This window comes from Onthophagus taurus, chromosome 11, assembly GCF_036711975.1.
Source record: "Onthophagus taurus isolate NC chromosome 11, IU_Otau_3.0, whole genome shotgun sequence".
Lineage (NCBI taxonomy): Eukaryota > Metazoa > Arthropoda > Insecta > Coleoptera > Scarabaeidae > Onthophagus > Onthophagus taurus.
The window spans coordinates 2360736-2374883 of record NC_091976.1 but is presented as its reverse complement, the minus strand read 5'-3'; the positions used below and the strand labels follow the sequence as shown (position 1 = coordinate 2374883).

The 14148-nt window shown below is 31.9% G+C and overlaps 1 protein-coding gene across 2 annotated transcripts; it reads right to left on the bottom strand.

The window, feature by feature from the left end:
- Window positions 1–12327: 12327 nt before the first annotated feature.
- On the bottom strand, window positions 12328–13894 carry LOC111413399 (PRA1 family protein 3-like). 2 transcript variants are annotated; one of them, XM_071200134.1, is made up of 4 exons: window positions 13652–13894; window positions 12890–13556; window positions 12609–12826; window positions 12328–12552 (listed from the first exon to the last, which is right to left on the bottom strand). In XM_071200134.1, the coding sequence occupies exons 2-4, from the start codon at window positions 13084–13086 to the stop codon at window positions 12416–12418; spliced, it is 552 nt and encodes a 183-aa protein (XP_071056235.1). In that variant the 5' UTR covers window positions 13087–13556; window positions 13652–13894; the 3' UTR covers window positions 12328–12415. The 2 variants fall into 2 exon arrangements, with proteins under 2 accessions (XP_071056235.1, XP_022900162.2); XM_023044394.2 differs by having other exon boundaries at window positions 12890–13651; window positions 13752–13894.
- Between the last annotated feature and the right edge of the window lie 254 nt (window positions 13895–14148).

Here is a 14148-nt window from a genome sequence, read left to right as displayed (position 1 = left end):
TAGTTAGATTGCTAAGAGCAAACACGTGCTTACAGCTTCAAATAAAATATTGTGAAATATCGTGAACCCTTGTCTCAAAAAAAGAAATACGTACGCGGCTATTCGCCAGAGTATCTGAAGATAGGTTTCATAGAATCTGTTGCAAATAAACAACATCCAATGTGTTTGCGAATGAAACAACACGCAACAAGCGAATTGCTACTTACCGCATTTCAAAATTAATTGCAAAAAGTGGTAAAAGCTATAATGTTGGAGAAACTCTAATAATACCCTCTATAAAAGAATTTATTTCAACGGTAATGCATCAGGATATACATAAAATTTTAAAAACGTTGCCCCTAAGCGATAGCACAGTAAAGCGACGAATTGATGAAATGGCAGCAGTTAATGTTGAAAACAAACTGCAGTTGGACGAATCTACCATTGCGAATAACGATGCTTTATTGATGACATATGTACGCTATTTTGATGAGAACAATACATTACGAGAAGAAATATTATTTGCAATTAATCATATCACAGCTACAAAAGGATTATCTATATTCAATACTGTAAGAACATACTTTACAAAAAATAATATTCCTTTAAATAATATTGTTGCATGTGCTATTGATGGAGCACCACCAATGCTAAGTCGTTAACGTGGGTTTGTTGCTTATTTGAAGCTGGAAGTGCCAAATGTTTTATGTATTCATTGTGTGATGCACAGACAACATCATTAAGTTTAATAATTAGAGCCGTGAACAAAATCTAATCGAATGCAAAGGACGATAGAATGTTTCAGCAGCTTTGCGAGGATAATAATGAAGATTTCATTGAGTAGCTTATACACATATAAGTTTGGTGGCTGTCAAAGGGTACATGTTTGGCTAGATTTGTAGCATTATATGATAGTGTCATACAATTTTTTGAAAGTAATAATAAGACCTATCTGTCAACTATTAAAAGCAGTAAAGAATGATGACTTTTACTTGGCAGATGTTTTCAAGAGATTTAATGAAATCAATTTACAGCTTCAAGGAGCTAATAAAACTCTTGCCAAAGTATTGTGCCATTATTTATTAACAAACTTCAACTACTGCGTCATAATCTATTGGAGAGAGAATTTCATTAGTTCCCTCATTTATCATGTATAAAAGATGATGTAACTCCAGAGGATATTGACAGATACACTAGCCACCTCAACGAACTTAAATTTGACATGGAAAAACGATTTGAAGATATTTTGAAATAAAAGGTATATGACTGGATGAAGAATCCTTTTAACGCAGATATTGAAGTGGCTGATACAATTTGCCAAGAAGAACTGTTAGAAATTAGATATGATGAAGATAGTAAACAAAAATTTGGCAGTGGTGGATATGAAACCTCTGGAAAAATAAAAAAATGCCGGTCTTATATCCAAATATGTGGGAATTGTATTCAATTTATTGATACCTTTCTCTACTTCATATCTTGTGGAATCAGGATTTAGTGCAGTTAATCATATTATGACTAGAGAAAGAAACCGCCTGAATATTTTCGAAAGGAACTTCAGTTGTTCCTCACAAAAATTGAACCGGATATTCACTATTTAGTTTCGCAGCATCAGTCGCAGGGATCGCGCTAATAATTAAATTAAGTAATGTAATTTTTATTTATGCAAAGTATAAATAAAAAGATTATTTCCCTACATTATATGTAAATCACCATTATTGTGGAACCGGTGGGCGGTTAGAAAATTTTACTACTAACACAGATACAAAAGTGAGCGGTAAGTATAAAAACGTTGACTACCCCTGCACTAGCACTATCACTAGAACTAACACAAGACCTAGAACTAGAATCATTCGGATTTAGCCGCCTTGAAGACGTGCGGCTATACCCGAACGTTTCTAGTTCTCTGTCTAGTGTTAGTTCTAGTTTTACACTAGCAAAATCACTAGAACTAATACAAGACCTAGAACTAGAATTCGGGTTTAGCCGTCTTGAGAGACGTGCGGCTAAACCCGTAGTTGCTTGTACTATTAAGTATTAAGGTGTGTTACATTTTATGTGGGACAGTGCAAGTGCATAGTAGTTTCATAACTAGCATTCATATATTGTGAGTTAATGAAATTCCCGATATTACTAAATATAAGAAATAATTGGAATAAAATTGTTTATGGATTATGCTTTAATAACTTGTTGTGTACATTTTTTATTAATATTATTCACATCCACAATTTTTAATTTTTGAGTTAAAATACGTTGTTATGAAAGTACGTCAATCTTGTAATGTTTGGGATTTTAAATCCGCTTAAATGGTTATAATCATAGCTAGGTTATAATCGCAGGCGGATAACGTTTTGTTAGTTCAACAAACAAATTTCATCCATAACATTTTTCGTTTTCGCCATACAATAAGGATTTTTATCTAAAAACAATTTCGGGTTTGTGGATTTTACGGTTTATAAATAAATATGCGAAATAGTTAGTATAAAATTGTTTATGGATTATATTTCTTCGACTTATTATGTACAATTATTATTAATACAATTAAAGTTATTAATTGTTGAGTTAAAACAATTTTAAATTCACTTGTTATAAACAATTTCAAATTCAACAATTTAGAATTATCCCTTAACTGGTGTTCCTGCTCAGATTAATCCTAGCAAAACCTAGTTCATTCACAGTACAGCGCACGCATAATATATCGCTCTGGCAGCTTCAATAGTTGAGTTAGAATGTGAAACGTACCGACCGCTTGCTTGGTTAATGCTCTTGCAAATACCGATAGTACGCGGTCAGATTGACTCTGGTTCACTAAATACCTATTAATATTAACTATACAACATACTCCTCTTTCAGAATTAAGTTTGCAATCATGGCTACCTATATACGCTTTGGAGATACTAACTTGTTTTGGACCAACTTTGAGGACTAACAAACACAGCGGTTTCTAAAGCCGCTTCCTTAAACAGCTTCATACAGACCTTGACGATGATTGCTGCATCATACTCGATGACAGACAAAACTCTACATAATGTGTTGAAGCTTTAATGTGTATTTGTGTTCAATCCGTATTACCTGTAAAGTGCGAAAATGCTTTGCGAGAAATTTAATTATAATTCTTATAACATCAGCCATGAAAACATAAGAATTGAAATGGATTTTTATTAACATTTAATAACAACAAAAACGTGTATATGAACGATATCATGAACTTAATAATGATATTACCTACACCTCAGTAATTGAAGAACGGTTTGGAATTAACAAATGATGTTTGCTGGATTTATGTTTCAAGTTAGTTTGTGCTAAGTTTTAAGTTTCCAGGCTGAGTTTTTTTATATAAAATTATAAACATAATTGACGTCAATATGACGGTTTTTTGAAAATAAAGACAAAGAAAAACATTCCTCACATAAAGACGTATTGGAATTTAAAAATAAAATGATTATAAGGTTTGAGATTAGATTGTACCAAACTTTCAAGGTCGAACGACATTTTTACAAGCAAATATATATTTCGCCCAATTGAATTTGATGTATTTTAAAAATGCAATTCAAGGAAAAATGTGTTGCTTCGAAATGGTGTGAAACTGAGAAATGAAACGTTTTGGGTTTACAAAGAAATCTTTGAAGTTAGATTATAGGTACCGATTCTAAAATTTCCTTCACAATTTTGTAGTTGTTGAAAATAAGGTTAAAAAAAACATTCTTTTCGCGGAAAGGTTGGAATTAAAATGTAAAATCAATTAGAGGTTATAAGAATATTTTAAAGGTTACGTTGTTGCAAATTATAAGCTTCTAGGTCGAACGAATAAAAAACAAATAAAAGAAATTTCTATCGATCATCGTTAAAAATAGTGTAAAATATATTTTTATTTCAACTACATATTTTTAATGTTATATTTATAAGTGTTAACCGATTAATTTGTTCTTTTAGTTTGCTAGGTTCCGCCCTTATTACTTTGTTTCTTTTCTATAACAAAATTTCACCACTCTACAATATTTAGTCGAATTTGATTTACGATTTTCCCATTTTATATCCCACGTTTCTTTCTGGATTCCCGATACTAACCCATCAACAACTTGTGTTGCCAAACGGCAACGTAAAAACCTGATTTTTCGGAATTTTTATTACTTTTCAGGTAAACATCATTTTATATGTTGTTGCTATTTTTCTTTCTACTTTTGAGCGCTGCGGTTATTAAAACGACTTTTATGGGAGGTGTATAAACGACGTGCTAGCAAATAGTTTTCAAGTTTATGTAAATACTAATATGTTCTACATCCCTGATCATAACAACGTAAAAAAATGTACAGAGATTGTAAATGCTCTCAAGAATTTGTTACAAATTTGGTATAAATATTACATAATTATTGAGTAATAGTAGGTACCTCAAACTTGTGTGTTGCTACGTGGCAACGCTAGTACTTCGCGTTACCTATTTTCAAACAAGTACCATTTTATTTTGTAGCGGAAGATTGAAAACTGAAGAAGCGTTGCGAATCGCGTATGAGGAACATGTCGAAATCGCGGATATTTATATCTAACCCCAGAAAGCGTTTAAAGAAAGTTTTTAACAGACGACGATTCTGGAGATGATGATGAAGACGGCCGGATTGACAATTTTAATCGCAACCACTTGTTAGCTACTGCGGAAATTCATGTAGTGTCATGTAGTGTCCACGTGAAAGTGACTTTAGCACCGCTGAAAAAGTCGACAATATCATGATTGAACGGATAACAGGGGGCCTAGAAGATAATCAACACAAATTTTCTGATCCGATTTATGAACCCTAAAATCTATTATCGCTCGCACAGATGTTTGAACTTTTCTTGCCGATTTTGCTCCTTTTATAAATTGCCAGGAATCATATATTATGAAAAGCAAAATTAGATGCGTCTTGGCAATATTAATTTTGTCTGGTTATAATAGGCTTCCCGGCAAGAATGGTTACTGGGACTCCGACAGTAACGTGGGCAATTAATTATTCAGAGAGGCTATGAAAAGAGAAAGGTTTCTGACTATTCGCCATTTTTGCAATGATGTAATCAACAAGGAAATTGCACCGAAATTGCACTATGCAAACAATTTATACGACGCAAACCAATTAGATTTGTTTACAAAATTTAGAGCCTCAATACAAAATCTATTTGGTCAATGTTTTTCTCTATCAGCGTAATGATTCCCAAATAAAAACTGAACACCAAAACATATTTAGGAAAGCGACTGCCCCATATTATATAGATATTGGGCAGCTTACTAGCTAGAGAATATTGCAAGATGGTGAATCAGCGGTGGTCGATATTCAAAATGCATACATTTTTCATAAAAGAGCTGGTCATTAGTTAACCCAGGTTGGAATTCTGGCGAGAAATTGTGAAAACATACTTAAAAACACGTAAAGTCGCTGGTAAAAAAGCTCGTGTATCTGATGACATCCGGTGTGATAATGAGGGACACGTCCTTACATTAGTAAAAAAAAAAATTAGAAGCAGCAGCGATGGTTTACATGTGGTTTACATTATTACATACAAATCTAATTAATTTTTAATATGGAGATTTCGCAAACTAGCGGAGATAGAGAGACAATTAAATAGGGAAAGAATTGCAGTTTCCTGAACTCAATTTAATGAGCTTTTTGTTTTTTGAATGAAATGCATAGCTAACTAGATATAAAAAAAACCGTTTCTTTGTTATATCTTTGGATACCTATTGCTCTGTTATTATTGATTTTAGGAGAAATTTGTAGGGTATTATATGTTTAATAAAACAATCTAACTGATTTTATATTTAATCAATAATTTTTCAGTTATGACACAAACTTGTAATTTTTCTAATGGAAACTATAGTTGGCAATGATTTTTCTCAACGATTCTAATGATATACCACTCGACATAGATATTTTTATTAATAAATAAATTATAATCTACACAATGTGTTGAAACTTTAATGTGTATTTGTGTTGAATCCGTATTACCTGTAAAGGACGAAAATGCTCTGCGAAAAATGTAATTATAATTCTTATAACACCAGCCATGAAAGCATAAAAATTGAAATTAATTTTTATTAACATTAATAACAATGAAATCGTTTATACGGACGATATCATGAACTTAATAATGATATTACCTACACCTCAGTAATTGAAGAACGGTTTGGAATTGACAAATGATGTTTGCTGGATTTATGTTTCAAGTTAGTTTATGCTAAGTTTTAAATTTCCAGGCTGAGTTTTTTTATATAAAATTATAAACATAATCGACGTCAATATGATGGTTTTTTGGAAATAAAGGCTTATTCTTTTAATTTGCAAACTGTTCAGGTATGGTATGCTATGGAAACAATTCAGAGATACATTTGTTTATGACAGCTTAAGGCAAACATAAGTTTCGTTTAGTTTCTAATTAACGTTGATTGAGGTTTTGTAAATTATAATCAAATATGAATTTTTTTAATCAAGAAAAGCGTGATATCATTGAGTGTTACATTTTATGCTATAAAAATACAGTACGAGCTGCAGAACAGTATTTTGAACAATATTTTGATCGTCGCCACCCTTCCCTACCTACTTTTAAGAGGCTGTATGATAATTATGGTTCTTTCTGTAAACCAACTAAGGATGCAAGAGGCGTTTATGAAGAGACAGAAGCAAATATATTAGCACGAATCCATCAAGATCCTTCGGTTTCAACACGACAAGTTGCAACTGAAGCAGGCGTACTGTCATAAGAGTACTGAAAAAGCATAGATTTCATTCATATAAAATGGCAGTTTCACAAACACTGTAAAATATTGTACGTGGTTTATTAACATGTGTGAAGCTGATCCACAGTTTAAATTTAAAGTTTTGTGGACAGATGAAACACGATTTACAAACTGCGGCATGCTTAATAGACATAATCAACATTTATGGATGCAGGAAAATCCGCATCATGTTCAACAGAGGATACCTCAAGTTAAGTTTGGATGTAATGTTTGTGGCGGTGTCATTTGTTTAAAAATTCTTGGTCCGTACATTTTTTATAATACGTTAAATGGAGATCGTTATCTTCACTTTCTACAGAATAAGTTCGATAATATGTTGGATGAATTGCCCCTGCAGACACGTCATTTGTCGACATTTATTTAAAATTATAACTCCTTTTCATACGAGAGTAATTATATCGATAACTTAGAAATTAAAATAAAAAAGAATAATAATTAACTTGAATTTTATTATTAAACGCGGCGTGAATTTATCAATTATTGTCTCCATCATGTACTGGTTGAACAGTTATGCAAATTAAAAGAATAAATGGTATATTGCTAGAATTATTAAAAAAAAGTATTTTTATGGCACAAAAACTAATACTAATGATATCAAGCTTTTATTGATTAAAAAAATTCATATTGATAATAATTTAGAAAACATTAATTAGAAACTAAACGAAACTTACGTTTGCCTTAAGCTGTCATAACCAAACGTATTTATCAGTTGTTTCCATAGCGTACCACCTGAACAGTTTGCAAATTAAAAGAATAAATGGCTATAATTTATTTATTAATAAAAATATCTATGTCAAGTGGTATATCATTAGAATCGTTGAGAAAATGCCTTTTTTATAGTCATGGCCAAGTATAGTTTCCATTAGAACAATTACAAGTTTGTGTCATTACTCAAAAATTATTGCTTAAATAAAGAAAATCAGTTAGAAAATTGTAGGGTATTATATGTTTAATAAAACAGATTAAAAAACAAAAAGGTCATTAAATTGAATTCTCGAAACTGCAAGTTTTTCACTATTTAATCATCTCTCTAACTCCGCTAGCTTTCGAAATCTCCATAGTAATCATGGAAAAAACTGAACCTGTATATAAATGTTAAATAAACAATAAATTCTAAATTAACTGGTAATTATTTTTTATACTATTAGGTAAGTCCAGAGACCAGCGTTGCCAAGACGCAACAGTCGTTTTTGACGAAAATAACAATAAAAATAATTTGATAAACATAAAATCATTCATGACTTTTTTATAGTAAATTATGTAAGTATGAACACAGAATACAGTGTGTTAATTAATTATCGTCCCCGATGTCATCATTATAAGTATGCAACCAATAGCACAGTATTTTTATTGCAATACTCGATTTGCGTGTTATTGGTTGGCGATTTGTGATATTGGTTGCATACTTGCATAATATTGCATAATTATGATGATGACGTCGGGTACGATAATATTAATTAACAATATAATGGTACAAATGACATGCTAAATAAGGTGCAGTCAGAAACACAAGAATTCAACTTTTGTTTACTACTTTTGATCTGGATTGATAAACTTCCCTCACATCCACTTTTCCAAAACAATATGAGGATGTTAGCAAATTTGGATGTCACGTTAATATCTAATAATTTGATTTCAACACTACTATCCGTGTCAAAAGTCACGGCCCCTCAGTTTAGAGGTCAATAACTTCACCATCGCTGTATTAAAAAGATTGCAGTAAAATTTGATGTAATCACTGAATATGAGATAGATTTAAGAAAAAAAATGGACGAAGTTGCCGATTTTTAAACTGAGGCGGCTTGACTTTTGGCACGGATAGTAGACTCCGTTACTTTAATATATGTTTCTAGAGGACAATATTTATCTGTTTCTTACTTTGTTATAGTCTATAAAGCATGCGTATAGGTCCTGGTTTAATAGGTAGCCTAAATAGGTAGGCATCTTTGTGGTATGACATTTACTGCAAACCGTGCTTTCCTTATTTCTAGGCCGTTACGGAATATAAATTATGTGTCGTTGAATACTGTGTTTAGTACGTCAGTGCAGCCCTCTATGCGACGATGACGAAGATGAAGATTTCATCGATCGAGTAGAGCGCGTGATGAGCAGGCGACTAGCTGTAGAAGATGTTCGGCATATCGAGCATACTTCCCCAACCGAAGTGAAAGAGGCAATCGCGAGATGTAAGTTGATCAAGGTATCGGGATCGGGACCTCTTTTGTATCTTTGTGAGCGACCTACCCCGTTCTGAGAGCACTCAGTTAGGGATGTACGCCGACGATGTGTGTATCTACCATCGACCCCCCGATGCGATGGTACTGCAAGGTGACGAGCTCCCCTGACGTTCTGAAGCCAAGTATTTGGGTGTCATTTTGGATTCTAAACTAACTTGGAATGGACGAAAACAGCTCTGGTCAATTTGTACGCTCTGATAAATGGCCGAAGTAAGTTGGATCCTCTACGGAAGATTTGACTCTACAAAGCGGTTATCAGACCTACGATGACATACGCCTGGGATTACGCCGCGCATTTGCACGTGCAAAAACTCCAAATTGTTCAGAACAAGGTCCTAAGGATGACATTTAATGCACCTTGGTTTATCAGTAGTGCGACACTGCATAATTATTCCCAGATATATATTTTCCGTTTGTTTTAGGTCCGATGAAGAAGGTTAGGGAAGAAATTCCAGGTACCTCAAGAGGCCCGTTATGTTCACCGTTCACTGTATTTAGTTTTCTATACAGAATGTCCTGAAACTCAACGTATAGCGGGCACCGGGTGAGAGGCGAACTCATACCTGTTCATCGTATCTATAGGTAAACTTTAGGCAATTTAATAGTGACTTTTTAATAATGAATTCCTTATGAACCATGCTACTATAGAAGTCACAAATTAAACGTAAAATGTTAAACTGTATTCGAATACATTTAAAACGAGATAATTTAACATTCATTAATATATACCCAAAAAAATTAAATAAATATTTCTCAACTTCAAAAGATAAAACAGAAAAATTCTTAGAATCGGAACTTATATATTGCATTGCTTGTAAAGATTGTAATGGTAAATACATTGGATAAACTAAACAATGGTTAAAAAGTAGAGTTAATAAACACAAAAGTGACACCAAATTGAAAAAAACATCAGGTGCTCTCTCAAAACACGCTGTTGACTATAACCATCTTTTTGATTATTTTTAAAAACAATAATTTTGGATAAGGAATCAAATTATCATAATAGATTATTCCTTGAAATGTTTCATATTAACGCTGAAAATAATATTGTAAATTTTAAGTTAGATACAGAAAATTTGAGTAACATTTATTCATATCTTTTTCAAATAGATAAAAATAATAAAAATAAATGAATTTTATTTGTGACGTAATATGATTGACGAGTACTGATTTGTTTATTTCAATATAGTTGGCACTTTTCATGTTTTATTTTTCATAAACTTTTTACATCTCCAATTATTGTTATAAACGTTTTATGGTTTCATTTATGTTATTTTCTTAAGAAACATAATTTGTAAGTAATTAACTTTTATTGTAAGATTGTTATTTTTAGTTGCTTTTGTATTTTAGTTATACTCTGATGAAGATCGAAAAAAACGATCGAAATATTAGTATGAAATAAAATTGTTTCTTTTTATAAAAAAGATCGTCTCACGAATAATTATTTAATAGTATTATCAATTACGATCGATTAATTTCTTTTATTTATAAATTCTATCAACCGTAACTCAATCAAACTAATATTTTTTTTTCTAAACTCACGACTTTTGTTGTTTAACTTGTGACTTCTTTTTACCCTGCCCTTATGTCTTGCAAAAGAACTGTTTCAAATAAGGTTAACCTAAAGACAAAATTAAACAAAAGGAATTATTAATTTATTACTAATTTTGTAGCATTATTTTTTTAAAACTAAAGCAAATGCTCAAATTGTTTGTCGTCGGCATTAATACAAGGTCTGCATCGTCGCAGAAAAGATCTTTTTACTAGTTGTGCAAATCTCTGTACATTTATTTCTTCTGGTGCTGAATAAATATTGTGGCGTAGTTCGGCAATATTTTCAATCGGTTTTTAGTACACTGTTTCTTTTATGCAATCCTAATAAAAAATTAATGGGATTTATGCCCAGAGAATGAGGAGACCACGTAATCAAACCAAAACGCACAATCCATTTTTGTTTGTAATATTCTTCCTTCGTTTCCCTGATCTTCATGTGGAGTATGGTGTTGTGTTATCTTATACTGCTGACCATTCATTTCTTTGAATATTTTTCTCTTATCCACGAAAGTAAATAAATAAAGATGCTGAGGTCCAGGATGCTTTAATTTACTCCAAGTCCACTAGTATCGGAGCAGATGGTATTGGACTCAGATTCCTCTTACCCATTCTGGATATAGTTATTACTCCCCTAACACATATTTTCAATTGTTCTTTTAAACAGTCTATATTTCCATCAATCTCGCGAATCGCCGATGTTATTCCTATCCCAAAAATATTTCTATTCTATCTACGTTGTCAAAAGCTATTGAACGTTTGGCTTATTTACAGATTCAGAAATATCTTGAGGAATTTAATCTGATTAACAAATTCCAGTCTGGTTTTTGTGAAGGGCATGATACTACTACAGCACTGATTAAGATCACCGATGATATTAAATCTGTTTGTGAGAAGCGTTGTGTTACTTTGCTAGTGTTACTTGATTTTAGTAAGGTCTTCGATTCTGTGGACCATGCTATTGGTTTTATTTTTTCTTGTGAATCTTGGTTCCAGTCCTACCTTTCCTATCGGTCTTTACGTGTCTGCGTGGAATCTGTATTCTCTTCTCCTGTTGACATCAAATATGGAGTTCCCCAGGTCAGTGTGCTGGGTCCTTTGCTTTTCTCAATTTTCATAAGTAGTATTAGTGATGGTATCTTGTGTAATTATCGTTTGTATGCAGATGACCTTCAACTTTATATTTCGTCAACTGTTAACAACCTCCCAGATGCGTTGTTGCATCTTAACATCGATCTCTCTAGTGTACTTGACTGGTCTAGACGTCATAGACTTAACCTGAATCCAGATAAGTCTCTTCAACTATCTTCTTCTTGACCTTGATCTTTTACTGCACTTTTTTTTGTGTATTTCCTTCTTTGTAGTAACTGACTGTCGATCCGTTACATAACTCAAATAGGCTCATTCGCTCAATTTTATTAGCACATCATTTAGTATTACTTTTTTGGTAGCCATAATTATTTATTTAAAATTACATATACTCTGTTACCAGTTGGGTCTCTTGGAAGATATCGCTTATTGCGATAAACTGATCCGTTTGCCTTGATGTCTATATTTGTTATGAATGTATATATTTGTTCTTGAGGCAATAAATATTATTATTATTATTAAAGATTTCGTTACTTATGTATTCTTAAGTTTCACGCTATCGAAAATCGACTAAGCGCGTCTCCATTTTATAATTCATAATAATAATTGCAACATAAACGCTAATTAATATTTAAGCAATGTAGTACTTACCTGCTATAGTTAGTAAAGTTTAACATTTTCTATTGTAACTTATTTCAGAAGAGAAAGTGATACAAAGTAAAATTTTTTATGTGAGAAAATGAAGTATAATAAAGTTCACTCTTTAGTAATTGTTAATTGTCGGGTTTTACACTTCCAACTAAAACAGATCTGTGCAAAGTTCAAGTTCTTTAAGAAAAAATCCCATCGGAGTTTGCATAAGCTTACAATTTTCTGCTTGGTTCACCAATTTATTTTTTATACTTCTCAACCGTATAGAAGAATGAATTAATATTGCTAAATAAAAACAGTAAAATAAGGAAAATAAAAGTTAATTATAAATTTGATTTTACCTAAAATCGGGGATATAATACCGATAAACAACATCACCATACAGTCGAATTTATTTATGACGAGATAAATTCCACCTAAAATTAACAATGTTGCCACAATAGGGTTATTCTGTTTAAAACGAATCATCCTCGAGTTTTCATTGGTAATATACCACAATATTAAAATAAAAATGCTGATAATAGCAAGACCGCAAACCATTTTAACTGGACGCACAGCTCTATTCATGATAATTAAAGTTAATTTAATTGAATTTCAACATAAAATAACATTTTAATATTACGTAATTGCGGCGAATATCAAAAATGACATAATAAAATAATTGGATTGATAATATAGCAAATTATTCTTTACTCTGTAACCCCATTTATCGATATCTTTAAAATTTGGCATCTGAAATCGAGCTGAACCCAGCACAAAATCATCCATCGTTCGAAATGGGGGGAATTTTATCCCATTATCCTTCGCCGGTTTAAACATTTTACCAAAGAACTTCAGAACTTTCGAGAAACTTCGTGATTACAAATCGCACACACTATCTCACATCTCAAGAAAGTCATCTTCACGTTCCATTTATAAAAATTTTCCTCATTATCGATGTTTCAAAAATCCAATTTATATTTGATATGCATCAATATTAAACGTCAAACATTTTAGAAGTGAAAACAAACAATATGTTTTGAAAAATGATTGAAAATGATACCTCTTTAAATTATCCTTCAATAATTGCAATTATAACGGGAATAACTTTTGGCTTTATAAGCGGCGAAAACATAAGAATATTATCGTCTCCAGTTTGTACAGCGATCGGAATTTTTCTAATTCTTTCCGAGTTAATCATAGCGCTAGGATTTAAATGGAACGTCACCAAACACTTCGTTGAACCGATTTTCAATGCCACCAATTATTGTATCGATGAAGTCGATGCTTTTATGGGTCGAGCCTTCGAACTGGAACATAATCGAAGATCGTTTACTATTTCTTTTGTCGGCGGTTTTCTACTCGGAATGTTTCGTCCAAGAAAACAATCACAATAAAATGATACCTTAAATTAAAACACTTGATTAATTTCACGGGTATTTTGTTTGTGTAGTTAGAGTCAAATAAAACAGTTGTGCACTTCGGAACTTATCTCATCTACATACTGTTCAAATCTCAGCGTGATTATTCAGGTAACTTTGAACCAGCTAATGGGTGAGCTTAAGAGATGAAGAGGAAATTAAATTTATCTCCGTCAGATTACATAGTACTCAAACATACACGTGATGACAATTCCTTACAAATTAACGTTGACAATTTTAACCATAAAATTGACGTACATTTTATAATTTGTTACTAGAAAACTAAGTTACTAGAATCTTAAGAGTTTTTTAAATCTTAGAACCCAGAAGAATATCCAATACTTATAAAAAGCTAGCTATCAACAAAGATCAATTTAATTTTGTGCAAAATCTAATCCACAAAAGATTTAACTAAACAGTTCAAATTAATGTGAAAATTCTAATTTCTGCGCAGAAAAAGTTTGCATTAACATTAAGGTAA